The sequence below is a fragment of the Mastigoproctus giganteus genome, chromosome 6, assembly GCF_048544385.1.
Source record: "Mastigoproctus giganteus isolate SK-2022 chromosome 6, ASM4854438v1, whole genome shotgun sequence".
NCBI lineage: Eukaryota > Metazoa > Arthropoda > Arachnida > Uropygi > Thelyphonidae > Mastigoproctus > Mastigoproctus giganteus.
The window spans coordinates 59,464,915-59,481,524 of NC_143580.1; the positions used below are offsets into that span (position 1 = coordinate 59,464,915).

Here is a 16,610-nt window from a genome sequence, read left to right on the forward strand (position 1 = left end):
TTCTGCAGTGAAAAAGCATTTTCTTTTTAAATATGTTATTTTTCAAGATATATGTTCTTTAAACTCTACTCTGATTTTTGACTCACCTTGTATATTCATAAAAGAATATAGAGCTCAGTTGATTATACCACCGAGAATACAATTCAGGATTTTACGTCTATATCTATCATTGGTGCATAATAGAAGGGTTTGTGTTATAATTTGTAAATAATTGTAACTGAAGGATATGGAAAAAATCTGTCCACTGTGAATATCCTATTAGTAAGAGGAACTAGTTAGCATTAGCATTAGTAGAGGCATATGATGCAAGAAAGCAAGCTTATGCAGCATCAGCCAAAAAAAAAAAAAAAAAAAAAACCTCTCCCATTTCACCCTTCCGTTCATTCCAAATACCTGTCCAGCTGAGCTTTAAATTTATTTAGGCTATCAACTTCCACAACAAAGGATGGAAGTCTGTTCCACCAACCAACTACTCACTGGCTAAAGTCAAACTTCCGCACATCTAGCCTACATCGGTCTTTCCTCAATTTGAATTTATGCCCTTCAGGTGATTATTCTGAGCAAGAGAAACAATCCCATCAGTACTGAGCATGCTCAAACCATTCAAGGCTTTATACACCTCAATCAGATCACCTCGCAGGTGTCTAGTCTCCAGACACTGCAATTTGCAAAACTTAAGCCCTCTTCATAAGACCAACCATTCGTTCCATTCACTAATCTTATTGCCCTTTTCTGTACTCATTCCAAAAGCTCTACATCATTCTAAAAATGAGGCTGCCAGACATGTATACAGTACACAAGGTGTAGCCTGACCATTGCCTTATACAAGGGGATAATCAAAATCTTATCCCTGCTAGAAAAATTCCTGTATATCATTGACAAGACACCACGAGATACTCTTGCAGACCATCTACACTGCTCAGAAAACTTCATATCTCCCTGCACAATTACCCCTAGGTCCCTTTCGTTCTCTACCACTGTCAGTGTAGTACCACAGAGTTGATACATTGCTCCGAGGTTGCTGTTTCCCATATGTAGTACTTTACATTTGTCAATGTTAAACTTCATTTGCCACCTCTCAGCCCATCTGCTCAACTTTTCTAGATCCTGTTGCAGCAACGTACTGTCATTAGTGTCCTTAACAACACAAACTTCATATCGTCTGCATACTTGGACATTAAGCTTGATACACCATCATCAGTATCATTTATAAATACAGAAAACAACAATGGACATCCCTTTATCCATAGCAGCAATTTGCCTCCAATGCCACACTGCTTGAATTTGTTCAGCAGTCTTCCATGTGCAACAGTACAAAAAGCCTTTCTAAGATCCAAATATATGATATCAAAGTTATTCCCTACATCCAGTTCCTTTGTGACCACATCATAGTATCCAATCAAATTGGTCTGGCAAGACTTTCCCTTAACAAAACCATGCTGTGTCCGAGCTATAACAGAAGTCTTGTCTAAATGATCCTGCAGTGCTTCTTTAACCAGTGCCTTTAATTTTCCTGGAATAGAAACAGAAGTTAAACTAACAGGTCTATAATTACTTGTGTCATCCTTTGATCCTCCTTTGTGAATTAGGGTCACATTTGCACATCTCCAGTCCATGGGTACCTCCCCTGAGTCCAAAGAAGCTCTCATAATTATGGCTAAGGGTTTGCTGACTTCCTTTGCTGCCTCCTTTAATATAACTGGATAGATCCCATCCACCCCAGGTGCCATTTTTATGTTTATTTTCAACAATTTCTCCTCCACTTTCCTCTCAGTTATTACAAAATCATCTAGCTCACTGCCAGAGTTTAATTCACCTCCGGCATTACCCTCCCCGAATAATTCCTCATGTGTTAATGTAGATGCAAAATACTCATTTAGTTTATTAGCCACCTGAGCAGGATCAGGTGGCTAACAAACAGTTGAATCATCAATATCCAGTGAACCAATCTGATTCATCCCTTTCCTTCTAGAGTTTACATAGGTAAAGAACTCTTTGCTGTTTTTCTTTGCATCCTTTGCCAAAGATTTCTCATAATCTGCCTTTACCTGCCTAATCTCCTTTGTGACTTCGTTACAGACCAGCTTATATTTATCAAAGGCTTACATGTCACCCATTAATTTATATGTATCCCATGCATTTTTATTCTCTGCCATATGTCTCATAAGTTCATCTGACTTCCATTTAGGCCTAAACCTTGAACGATATTTCTTAGTTGGTGTGTAAAGCCTTATAGCTTCCAAGATAAATTCTTTGAACTTCCCATTTTGAATTTGCTGTTGGTAACATCATCAGTTGGTTCCACCGTATAGAATTTAAATACTGTCTCAGACCACCGTAGTCGCCTTTATGAAAGCAAAAACCCTTCCCTTTACCCCTGATGGTAGTTACCTCTTTGAGTAAATCCCACTTCAGCACACTGTGATCACTGCCACCTAGTGGTTCCTTTAGCTGCAGATCCTTAATGCATGAAGAATCACTACTGATAATCAGATCAATTATTTTCTCCCTCTAGTTGCCTCCCAAACATGCTGATGTAGAAAACAATCATCCAATAAATCCCTAAAAGCCTTGCTAGTGTGAGTGACCAACTCACAAATTGCAGTCAATTAAAAAGAATTCCAGTCCACTAATCAGAGAGTCTTATAATGGGAAATTAAAATCCCCTATTATAAGACTCTCTGATTTACTGGCCCACTCTATTTCCCTGTACAGTTTCTTATTATGCTCATCAGAGCCTATAACACACTCCTACTCAATTTTGATCTCCCAAAGTTTATGTCACACTAAACTGACTCGACACTGCACTGTCTAGCGATGTCAACTGGCTTCACTTCCTTGGATTTTATGTGTTTCTTAACTAATGGCATAACCCCTCCTCCCTTCCTATCCTGTTTATCCTTCCTGTACACAATGTACTCCCCAAATTCCAGTTCTGCATTCCTTATATCTGTGTGACACCACATCTCTGATATCCCAACAATATCTGCCTTTGATGTTTTGAGCAACATCTCGAATTCATCAAATTTATTTACCAAACTCCTAGCATTGGTATATACATGCACCTGTTCCTATTCTTAGCTACCCTAGCACAACCCATGTGTTTACTTGTACCTCAATGACTCCCACCAGTCTCTAAAATATCTTGCATCTTGTTTTTCCAGGCTTCTGCTCATTCCAGTAGTAGCAGTGCAAGAATCACTTTCGCTTCTGCCAGTGGCTACTGTTAATCTATTAGTCTTTGTATCTCCCCAAGCTAGCAGTTTTCCAACCCACCTAACACTGCCTCGATAGCATCAGCAAATATTCTTGCACCCTTTGTATTTAAGTGTATCCCATCCCTGTAGAAGCAGTCTCCCCTGTGAACAAGTACAGACCAGGCTGAAAAAAATTCTACCCCCTTGAGCCTTGCACAATCTTTCCAGGGCCGAATTGATCGACAAGGCTCTCATCATATACTCCCTCCTATTTTGGCTGGGCAGAATTGCAGACTCTTTCAAATTCAGCCCTAATTCACGGCTTTTTTTGAACATAGCCTTTTTCAATATACAACATACTTTTTTTCAATATAGTTTTGCATGTACTCAGAAATACTGGACTAAAGCTACAACTAGTAGGCTTTAGTCTGGTATTCCTGAGCACATGCCATCCAACTTTATGCCATATGGAGGGTGCTTTCCAACAGTTGGAACAGAGTTTGGGGAAGGAAATTAAAGATATAACTTGAATGAACTTTGCCAAAGATGACACATTTAAGTTTTTACACATCAAAATTCTTGGCATTATGCACAAATAAACCTGAATTTTATGGATCCTCGTTTAAAAAGATATTATATTTTTCAGACAGCTCTTTCAGAAGCCAGTGGGGATGGAGGGGTGTTCATTATATTATTAGAGAAGTAAAACAAGGAAGAAAAATCATCTAAACAAATTATTTTGCAGCCTGAGCTTAGGAAATGTATTTGTGATGTTATATTATAAAAGAAACCACTCTTAAACTAACACAACCAAAAGGAATTCACATTAAGTAGATCACACATACACATTGAAAAATAATAACTTCATATAAATGCATTCATGTTTCCACTCACTGATGAAGTTAAAAGAATGTTAGCAAATGTCTGAAGATAGGTGTAAAAGTAGACCATCATAACAGTTTGTACTAAGATAACTGCTTTCAACTTGTGGCCATATTGTCATGCTTTTAATTCTAATTTTAGATTTATGATTCCACCCAATTTTGACTAAATATTCATTTATTTAACATGGCAGTGTTTGTGAAAAGCATTTATATACATAATTATATAGCCTACATTATAAAATTCTTATATTTTGTCAATTGTAGAATCTATTTTAGTAATTAAAGGTTAAATTTTTAGTGCTATCATTGTAGTATGGCAAATTAAAAAAAAAGGAAGAGGCTTAGATTTAAAGCTGTTTTTTACATTTCATCCTCACTACAACAATGAATATAGATGTGACATTTAAAAAAAAAAAGAAATTTTCTGTCTTTTTAAACAAGTCCCTTGTGGTTAGCCCCTATTTGTTTCCTTAATGACTATCATAAAATGAATAATATAGCCTCGATATTTTTGTTTTGCATTAACCCTCTAGCTGGTGCATCTCTAAAAGTTACACTAGCTGATGCATGTGATTTCACCATGATACCATGGAAATGTTTGGAATAAAAGCAATGAATTATTTAAAATTGGACACTTATTAATGTATTCATGTTTACAGTACAGGGGTTTTAGGAAGAAATAATTTTTAATTATTATTTTAATTAATTTTGTTTATAAATTAACATTAAACCAGAATTAAAAATCATTACAATAGTTAGTAGATATTTTCATAAGATATAAATGCATACAGAGATATCTCGTGGAATCTTAAATATATTTGGCAAAAAATATATTTTAAAAAGTTTTCAAAATTTAAAAGCAAAAAAAAGTTTAAGAATAAAAACTTTAAAATGTTATAAATTTTGCAGTATATAATTTTTGTTTTAAAGATTTTTTAAAACAATTAAAGAATTTGAGAGTTAGCCAATTTACTTCTACCATTTTCCCATGCTTGACTGAATTTCCACAATCAAATACGTAATATATATATTTTTTTTATGAAAACCCCAAACACGAGAGGTATTAAAATCTATAGTACTTAGTACCATGCTTTGGTTGTAGGTTGAGTAAATGAGAGAAGATATTTCTGGTGCCTCCGTAGCCAGGTGGGCAGAAGCAGCAGTGCGTAGCACATGCTTCTTGATTAGACCGGGGTTTGAGCCCGTGACCACCAAATACGGAGGATGCAGAAAGGTCAGGGAGTGACCGCCACATATTCCCAGAGCAATATGGCCTTAGTTGCTAATGCTCCTAAAAACCAAATAACAACAACAGAAGATATTTGTTGACATTAGACTTAAACTTCTGTGGACTGTAATTTTCAGGAAATACGTATGAAGGACGGTTGTTCCAGAAAACAGCAGTTGAATGAATAAACAAGGAAGATGAAAAGTTGGTTCTGTGAGTTTGAAGTTGGACAGTTGTTGTTTGTTATTTGGTTTTTAGGAGCATTAGCAACTAAGGCCATATTGCTCCGGGGATATGAGGTGGTCATTTCCTGACCTTTCCGCATCCCCCATATTTGGTGGGCACGGGCTCGAACGCCGGTCTAATCAAGAAGCGTGTGCTACTCACTGCTGCTCCTGCCCACCTGGCTACTGAGGTGCCTAAGTTGGACAGTAAATGGATGTTGGCTGTTGGCGGCACGTGTTTGAACTGTTTTGAAAGAGAGAGCGTGAAATATAGAAGCCTATTCAGAAGAACAGTGCCCATACAAGTATCTGTAGAAATGGCATGCAGCAGAAACAGTATGTCTATGAGACAGCGAGTGGAGAGACTCTGTTAAAGATGAGTCATTAATTAACCTAACTGCCCTCTTCTGAATGGAATCTTGAAGCCTGAGAGAGAGAGGTTTTGGGGGCACCGCCCCAGATGTGGGAGCAATATTCCATGGGTGGTCACCCATATTTTGCTTGTTCATGGAGGTTATACCCAGGATTACTAACAGTCCCACCATCAGGAAGGTGCAACAGAGGATTTGGCTGTCACAGACCGTCTGGACTTCAACGAAATTGGGTCCCCTTGACTTGAGTTTCACCTGAATATCAGTTCCATCAGCGTTTGAGACTCCCAGGTACAGCTTGTCTGACATATCTGAGAGAATGTCTGTGACAACCTCAAGGACCAAATATATGTGAATCAGATCACAAATAAAAGTTGACAATAATTCTCTGAAATTGACAATATTGTATGCTGATGTAATCACAAAGGTTCTGGGAAGCTCTGGAAATACTCTTGACAGCCAAATCTAGATAATAGGACAATTGTTATAAACAAAATTTTGGCTCAACGTTTCTGACGAGGACAAAGCCTGCAACAGTATCATTCTTGAAATAATTGTAATAAGCTAATGTAGTAGTAGTAGTATTAATGGAGGTATGTGATGCAAATAAGCAAGTATATGAGCTTATGTAGCATCAGCCAAAAAAAACCAATTTCACACATCCATTCCCTCTAAAAGTTTGTCCAGTTTCTCCTTGAATTTATTTAAGCTATCAACTTCCACAGCGACAGATGGAAGTTTGTTTCAGCAATTAACCACCCACTGGCCAAAGGCAAATTTCTGCACATCTATTCTACAACCGTCTTATCTCAATTTGAATTTATGCTCCCTCAGGTTTGTAATCTGAGCAAGCGAAAGAATCCCTTCAGAATTCAGTGTGCTCATCCCATTCAAGGCCTTATATACTTCAATCAAATCACCTCACAGGTGCCTAGTCTCCAGCTGCAGTAATTTGCAGAACTTAACCTTTCTTGGCAAGAGGACCATTCATTCTCCTCACCAATCTTGTTACCCTTCTCTGTACATAATCAAGCAACTCTACATCCTTCCTAAAATGAGGCCTCCAGACCTGTACACAGTTCTCAAGGCATAGCCTGACCATTGCCCTATACTAAGGGATAATCACCTCCTTTTCCCTACAAACAAAATTTCTGTATATCATTGACAATACCCCCATGACCTGCTCCGGCAGCCTGTCTATATTGCTCAGAAAACTTCATATCTAATTGCACAATTACTCTCAGATCTTTTTCATTTTCTACAACCCTAAGTGCTCCTAAAAACCAAATAACAACAACAGAAGATATTTGTTGACATTAGACTTGGACATTAGACCACACAGTTGGTACATTTCTCTAGGGTTACTTTTACCCATATACAGTACTACTCATAGGTCGATGTCTAAACTAAACAATCTGAACAGTAGTAGTAGTAGTAGTAGTAGTAATAGTAGTGGCATGTGATGCAAGAAAGCAAGTGTATGAGCTTATGCAGCATCAGCCAAAAAAAAAAAAATCACACCATTCCCTCCAAATGCCTGTCCAGTTCCTCCTTAAATTTATTCAACCTATCAATTTCCACAACGACAGATGGAAGTTTGTTCCAGCAATTAACCACCCGCTGGCTAAAGGCAAATTTTCGCACATCTATTCTACATCTGTCTTTTCTTAATTTGAATTTATGCCGTCTTAGGTTCATAATCTGAACAAGTGGAAGGATCCCATCAGAATTCAGTGTGCTCAACCCATTCAAGACCTTATACACCTCAATCAGATCACCGCACAGGTGCCTAGTCTCCAGCCACTGCAATTTGCAGAACTTAAGTCTCTCTTGGTAAGAGGATCCCTTCATTCCCTTCAACAATCTTGTTGCCCTTCTCTGTACACACTCAAGTAAATCTACATCCTTCCTAAAATGAGGCCTCCAGACCTGTACGCAGTACTCAAGGCATGGCCTGACCATTGCTTTATACAGAGGGACAATCACCTCCTTCTCCCTGCTAGCAAAATTCCTATATATCATTGACAAAACCCCATGACCTGCCCTGGCAGCCTGTCTGCATTGCTCAGAAAACTTCATATCTGACTGCACAATTACTCCCAGGTCTTTTTCATTTTCTATCACCTTAAGTGTAGTACCACACAGTTGGTACGTTTCTCTGGGGTTACTTCTACCCATATGCAGTACTTTGCATTTGTCAAGGTTAAACTTCAGTTGCCACTTCTTAGCCCATCTGCCCAAATTATCTAGATCCTGTTGCAGTAGCACACTGCCATTATTGTCATTAACAACCCTGCCAACCTTTGTATCATCTGCAAACTTCGACACTAAGCCTGATATACCTTCATCAATATCATTGATAAATATACAAAACAACAGTGGACCTAACACCGAATCCTGTGGGACACCTCTAATAACATTAGTCCACGAAGAGCAGCACCCATTGATTACCACCCTCTGTCTTCTCCCATTTAACCATCCTTTTATCCATTGTAGCAACTTACCCTTAATACCATTCTGCTCCAATTTGTACAATAGTCTTTCATGCGCAACAGTGTCAAAAGCTTTCCTGAAATCCAAATATATGATATCAAAATTATTTTTTGCATCCAGTTCCTTTGTAACCACATCATAATATCCTATCAAATTTGTCAGACAAGACTTTCCCTTAACAAACCCATGCTGTGTCTGAATTATTGCTGCAGTCTTGTCTAGATGATCCTGCAATGCATCTTTAACCAGTGACTCCATTATTTTACCCGGAACAGACAGAAGTAAAACTAACTGGTCTGTAATTACTCGTGTCACCCTTCGATCCCCCTTTGTGAATTGGGGATACATTTGCACATCTCCAGTCCATGGGAACCTCCCCTGAGTCCAAGGATGCTCTCATAATTATGGCTAAGGGCTTGCTTAGTTGCTTTGCCGCCTCCTTTAATATAACTGGATAGATCCCATCCACCCCAGGTGCTTTTCTTATGTTTAACTTCAACAATTTCTCCTCCACTTTGCTTTCAGTTATTACAAAATAATTAAGTATCCTGCTACAATTTGATAATCTTATGCCATTTTCATACCTTAATAATTCCTTATGTGTGAATGTAGATGCAAAATACTCATTCACTTTGTTTGCTATCTTAGCAGGATCATCAACAGTCGAACTGTCGATGTCAAGTGGACCAATCAGATTCATCCCCTTCCTTTTTAAAGTTTATATAAGTAAAGAAATCCTTGCTGTTTTTCTTAGCATCTTTTGCCAAGGATTTCTCGTAATATGCCTTCGCCTGTCTAACCTCCTTTGTGACCTGATTACAGACTAGCTTATATCTGCCATAGGCTTCTGAGTCGCTTGATAATTTATATGCACCCCATGCATTTTCTTCTCTGTTACGAGTCTCATTAGTTCATTAGAGAACCATTTAGGCCTAAACCTTGAACAATATTTCTTAATAGGTATGAAACTTTTAGTAGCATCCACGATTAATTCCTTGAATGCTTCCCACTTAGAATTTACTGTTGGTAACATCGTCAGTTTATCCCACTGTACAGAATTTAAAAACTGTCGGAGACCACTGTACTCACCTTTACAGAAGCAAAAACCCTCTCCTTTATCCCTGATGGTAATTAAATCTTTAAGTAAATCCCACATCAGTACACTGTGATCACTACCACCTAGTGGTTCCTTTATCTGCAAATTCTTAATACACGAATGATCACTGCTGATAACCAGATCAAGAGTATTACTTTCTCTGGTTGCCTCTCGAACATGCTGCTGCAGAAAACAATCATCCAATAAATCCACAAAAGTCTGACTAGTGTGTGAGTGACCAAACCACAAGTTCCAGTCAATATCTGGGAAGTCAAAATCTCCCATTATAAGACATTCCGATTTACTAGTCCACTCTATTTCTCTGTACAATTGTTCATTGTACTCATTCAAGTCATTTGGCCTATAACACACTCCTACTCTTATTTTTGCTTTCGCAGTGCTTATGTCACACCAAACTGACTCAACAGTGCACTGTTCATCTATATCAACTGGATGCACTTCTTTTGATTTTATGTTTTTCTTAATTAACAGCATAACACCTCCTCCCTTTCTATCCTGTCTATCCTTTCTGTACACATTGTACTCCCCAAATTCCAATTCAGCATTCCTTATATCTGTGTGACACCACGTCTCTGCTATCCCAACAATATCCGCCTTTGATGTCTTGACCAACACTTGAAATTCATCAAATTTATTTACTATACTTCTAGCATTGGTATACATGCAAGCATACATGCTCCTACTCCTATTCCTAGTTACCCTAACACATCCCATATACCCACCTATTTCAGGATGACTGCCATCCATCCCTGAAACCCCCAACACCCCATGCTCCAGGTCGCTACTTATTCTAATAGAAGTTGTGCAAGAATCACCTTCACCTCTGCCTACGGCTACTGTTAAACTATTAGTCCTTGTATGCTCCCAAGCTATCAGTTTTCCGACCCACCTAACACTGCCTCGATAGCATCAGCAAATATTCTTGCACCCTTTCTCTTTAAGTGTATCCCATCCCTGTAGAAGCAGTCTCTCCTGTTAACAAGTACAGTCGAGGCTGAAAAAAATTCTACCCCTTGAGCCTTGCACATTCTTTCCAGGGCCAAATTGATCGACAAGGCTCTCATCATATACTCTCTTCTATCGTGCCCAGACACGATAGAAGGGAGCTTCTATGGCAGCTATGCTATAGAAATCGGCAAACAGAAAAATCCTAGGTAGGGTAATATTTGAAAGTATATTTTATCAATAAACAATCGTGTGGCTGTATTTTCATATAAAAAATGTGTATATTGTCAATGGAATTTAATTCCTAGTGTAGTATAGACTAAAAAACATGCTTTTTTTTTTTTTTTTTTAAATCTCCTGTTTTTCCCTCCTGGTTTTTTTTGAAGAACTCTTGCTTTCCGCTTTTTCTTTTTTTTTTTTTTTTAATAACTTCTAGTTGTTTGCCTGTTTCATCCAAAAAGTCTCTTGTTTTCTTCTGGTTACAATTACTCAATATCCTGCCTTGGTGAAGTCAAAAGTTGGCAGCTATGCTATCAGCATATATATTTTTTTGTCTTTCATTTTTTGTTTAACTTTTGATACTGTTGGATTTTTAAAATGTTTCTGTAAATTACACTAGTATAAACATATCACATTTTTATTAAAGTTTTAAAATTATCACATTGTCAGGTTACATTTAATATTAGTAGTGGCAAATGATGAAAGAAAACAAGCTTTTATAGTATCAGCCAAAAAAAAAAAAACTTTGCATTTCACTTATCCATTCTCTCCAGTAACTTGTCTAGCTCTTCCTTGAATTTTTTTAAGGAATCCACTTCCACAACTGCAGGTGGAAGTTTTTTCCAACAGTCAACCAGGTGGTTGATTGCACACATCCACACATCTATTCTGAAACCAGAATTTGAAAAAACTGGTATCATCTAAGCCCTTAACCAGTAATTATGCACACAGTATTTATTACATTATTTTAAAAATTGCTTTAAAAAAGTATTTATTCAAAGTTATATGATCTTTAGACTATCTTTTCTTAAAATTAATTTCACACAGTATGCTGTCCTATCGATCTGTGGATATAAGAAAAGCATTGCAGCTAGAGGAATTGTTAGCTCGTGAAGAACTTGAGTATCTGATAGAAGAAGAAGTTGCAAAACAGACTATCCGTCAGTGGCTAGACAAGTGTTTACGCCGAATTAAAGCTGTAAGTGTCTCTTTGTGTTATTTTTTCATTTTCGTACAAAAAAATTTCAAATATTGTTTGTGTTTCTTTTCATTCTTTGCAGAAATAATGTTTCTTATACTTGGCTTGTTAGAATCCAAAAACCTAATCATCCTAAATGAAGTGTAATGTTAGAAAACAGGCCTTGCACGTCAGATTGCATATCATCCAAGTTGCTTGCGATTACCAACTAACTGGTTAAAATAAATAAATGATATACACATAAGATAAGAGATAAAATAAGATAAAAGAGTTAAAATACAATAGGATAAAATATAATAAAAGTGTTAAAATACATGGAAGCGTTTGAGACAAAGTGCCTGTTCATCAGCTAGTAGGCAAATGGTGTACTTCAGTATATATTGATGGTTACAATAGCAAAAGTCAGCTGGGCATGATCATGTATCACGAGTCTGGTGTTGGTAGAACAGAATTACGTACATGTGATGACCGCCAGCACTCATGGCACTACAATACAGTACATTCTATAATAAGGTGTAAGTGCACTCCCCTCGTGCGATTCATAGTACTATTATTGGTAGCTATGTGCAGTGCTTCAAGCCATGAGCGCTGGCAGTAATCATGTGAATAGTCGATGATTTCAATATCCCGTCGGGGATCAAGATTGTGCTGCTCGGCGACTCTTCAAACCCAGAGCATTCAAAATTAGCGGTTCGCAGAGCCACCTCATGCTCAGAAACCCGATCTTTCAATCTTCTACCAGACTCACCTACATAACACCCCCCCCACAATCTGGACATGTAATGCGGTATATAGAACCACTCCTTAGAAAAGGAGGAACAGGTGTTTTCACCTTAGAAATAATAGACTGTAATTTCCTCCCCGAAAGTTGCACACATCGTATATGATGGAGATGCAAAATCCTAACAAGACGTTCCGATACGCCCAGATAATAGGGGATGTAGGCAGTCGAGATAAATTCATTGATGTGAGGAGGGTTAGATTGTGTAACAAATTTGTGAGCCTGAAGCTCACATCTATCTAGAACATGAGGTGGATAGCCACAATTTGAAAGCTCTGCCCTAATTTTGGAAATCTCCAATTGCCTGTCACCAGTAGAACTAGAATGCATCCAAGCGCAGGAGAATAAAGTGCAAGCAGTGCTATGCAAATGACCAGGGGCATGCGCAGACCCATAATTGGTAAATTGGCCTGCACACATTGGCTTCCTAAAAACAGAAGTTACCAAATGCAATTCCACGCATTTGACTAACACATACAAAAAAGTAAAAGTATTATCAACCTCTAGTTCAATCGTAAACTGAATGACGGACGACAGGGAATTGAGATATTGCACCAGTTGAAATTCCGATCCCTGGGGGACAATTGCGAATATATCGTCAACATAACGACATCAGAGAGTGATAGGAATAGGTAAGTTCAAGAAAATCTGACTCTCAAGTTCCTCCATGGTGATATGGGCCACAATAGGACTAACAGGGGCACCCATAGCTGTGCCCTGCATTTGGCAAAACAGAGTCATTAAACATGATCATGCACCTCATTAAACACAGATTGAGAGCGGTACAAATATCATCTGTAGAGAGCGAGGTTCTGTCTCCCAGTTTGGTATCCCTCGGGAGGTTTATGAAACTGTGCAAGACTCCCCTGAGAAAGTGTTGGAGAAGTTGGAATCTAAAGTTAATAAACTTGTGCATTCTTGGTTTTTAGCTAATAAGTTTACCAGGAGTGTCCGTTGGAAGCTTCATGCAACAGGTTGTCAACTCCCACAGTTTTATGGACTTCCAAAGATCCATAAACCTGATATTCCTATACGGCCCATGGTTTCTTGTTGTCATACACCTACGTATGAACTTTCTAAATATGTTGCCAAGTTATTAGCACTCCTTGTTGGGAAAACTGTTTACACTGTTTCCAGTAGTACACATTTTCTGCATATTATTAAGGATTTTACTATTTCTGAGAGCAAGATTATGGTCTTATTTGGTGTGGTTTCTCTGTTCATTTCTGTTACTGTACCACAGACTATTGCCTGTGTGAGACATCTTTTGAGCGGGGATACCACATTGGGAGACAGAACCTTGCTCTGTACAGATGATATTTGTACTGCTCTCAATCTGTGTTTAATGAGGGGCATGATCATGTTCAATGATTCTCTGTTTTGCCAAAAACAGGGCACAGCTATGGGTGCCACTGTTTTTGGCAAAAAACAATGGCACCCATAGTTGCAAAGTTCCTCCATGACAATATTGTTTTCAATATCGCCATGGAGGAACTTGAGAGTCAGATTTTCTTGAACTTACTTATTTTTATCACTCTCTGGTGTTGTTATGGTGACGATATCTTCACAATTGTCCCCCAGGAATCGGAATCTCAACTGCTGCAATATCTCAATTCCCTTTTGCCCGTCATTCAGTTTATTATTGAACTAGAGGTTGATAATACTCTTCCTTTTTTTGGATGTGTTAGTCCATTTCATGGATTTACGTTTAGTAACTTCCGTTTTTAGGAAGCCAATGTGCACAGGCCAATTTACCAATTATGGATCTGCACACGTCCCTGGTCATTTTCTCGCACTTTATTCTCCCGCGCTTGGATGTACTCTAATTCGACTGGTGACTGGCAATTAGAGATTTCCAAAATTAGGGCACAGCTTTCAAATTGCGGCTATCCACCTCATGTTCTAGATAGATATGAGCTTCAGGTTCACGAATTTGTTACGCAATCTAACCCTCATCGCATCAATGAATTTATCTCTACCACCTATATCCCCTATTATCCGGGCGTATTGAAATGTCTTGTTAGGATTTTGCGTCTCCATCATATACGATGTGTGCAACTTTTTGCTTATTGGAGGCTTGAAGTGGTGAAACCCATGTTTAGTTTCTAGAGCAAAGTTTCCAGCATCCCCCCCAGCTATACTTCTCCTTCAACCCATGCATGGTACTAAGTACTATAGGTTTGATACTTTTAATTTTATTTTATTTAATTAAATTTAATTTGATATTAAATAATCATAATATTTTATTATGTAATAGTCATAATAAAATACTTACGTATTTTATTATGACTATTACATAATAAAATATTGCTTTTGCTTCTATCGTAAGCAAACTTGTTCTTTGTTTGATTTTCTATCCAAACAGATGACAGCCATTCCATCTCTTCCAGTTCTTTGTGTCTTGATCTAACGGATTTTATTACACTTTGATTTGTTCCTGCTATGAAAGTTGTTTTTATTTTCTCTGCATTCTTTGTAATTCTTGGCGTTGCCTCATTTAGGCCTGTAGCACATGCAATATCACATGGTCTTTCATTTCACTCAAAGCGTTTCACAATTTCTTATTTTTTTTCTCTATCAACAGAGGCGGACTGGCCATAAGCCTTATCGGGGAAACCCCGGTGGGCCGGAGTTTAATAAACGCTAGTATGAGGCCACTACAAATTTTCCCAGGTAAGAATTTTTGACCCAGTCCACCTCTGTTTATCGATATTGTTTTTCTTTTTCTCTCTGAATCTGTAGTGTCTTCACCAGGATGCTTCCTTTTCACACCTTTTAATTATTTTACTCATTTTTAGGGAATAAAGCACAATTACAAAATGAGGAGGCACGCTTGATACACATAAACAAAGCTGTGCGTGTGTAGCCACTGAATAAACAACACCGTAAAGGCAGAGACACACTATTAACACTTCACTAGCTCACATTTTACTAAAGCACACTTCTGGGGGTTACTACCATAAAACAATAAAAACAATTTCATTGCGTTCCTGCTAGTGGAATCTGTTCTAAACGGGTAGTTAACTCTATCTAATTGCATTTGCAATAATACCAATAGCTGGAATTGTAAAACTTCTTGTAAACACAAAGGCGAATCATGCAGAAGCAAATTTGGTTCATGTTATATACGATATCGTTCCCCTATTTATAAATCGTGTATGATCGAATTTGTTTAGTGTAAACACGTGTTATACGAGGACTGACTGTATGTAGAAGCCCCAAAATGAAATGTCAATAATAAGAACTGGCTTGAAATTATATGAATTTGTCCGATTTGCAGATATGACATATGTAGAAGGCCTGATCATGAGTATAATATCTTTGCAAAAACTGATTTAGAATGTTTTGCAACGTGTTGTAAAGGTTTCTAAAAATGGAATCAAGAAATCACTTTACACTTTGTTGAAGTTTTCTGTTGCCAGAGTATTATCTTTATTGCTTCTACATATTTCTTTAAATGAGTTATCATTTCTAGTTCTCATTGCATTACACTAGAATTTTCTGTTCATCTGATTTCACAGAATGTAAGACAAAACTTGGAGAAGCCAGGATGATGTTTAAAATCTCATTCTTTTAATGAAAAGGCCTTAAATAGAAAATACAAATACATTATCAAAGAAATTTTGGTATTTTCTACTCAATTTTAACCATTGCTGTTTTAAAAACTCCACAAACTATGTGAAGTGATCAAGTACCTATATAAAATATTTCTGGTTCATTTATGTTGGATTTTCCCCTTTCAGTACAAGTTTTTAGGTTGTATTGAAAGTGGAATTAATGTTCACATTTGGAACATCCAAAGAAATATGTATTAAATTTTTTTAATGACAGATCCAACTTGCTTAGTATAAAATAAAAATTATCAAACAAATCCAACTCTGTGGAGTTGCCTGTGAATACAGATCAGTGCCTTGTATAAATACAGCTTGAAAATTATTCCAGTATTGTACAGTAAGTTCCATTTGTCTTTTTTACATACTTTGTTCAGACTTTTTCACAGAAAACAGAGAAGTTATGTTTCTCCAGTTGTTTACACTACTGATCTTGAGCTCTGTTCTTAAGTGATGACATATGCTAACTTATCCTTCTTAATTTTAAATTTTTGGCTACTAAATGTGGGAACATAATTGGAAATAAAAATCAAGTTTGTTACTGCAGTTTGAAGAGTGATT

The 16,610-nt window shown here is 37.4% G+C and overlaps 1 protein-coding gene across 1 annotated transcript in view; it reads left to right on the forward strand.

Annotated features, from left to right (window-relative positions):
- na (sodium leak channel non-selective protein na) overlaps positions 1-16,610 on the forward strand; it is a 605,671-nt gene that overhangs the window by 536,067 nt on the left and 52,994 nt on the right. Inside the window, exon 38 of the mRNA XM_090376183.1 lies at positions 11,507-11,657. Within this exon, the coding sequence (XP_090232309.1) occupies positions 11,507-11,657 (151 nt within the window). The remainder of the gene's footprint in view (positions 1-11,506; positions 11,658-16,610) is intronic.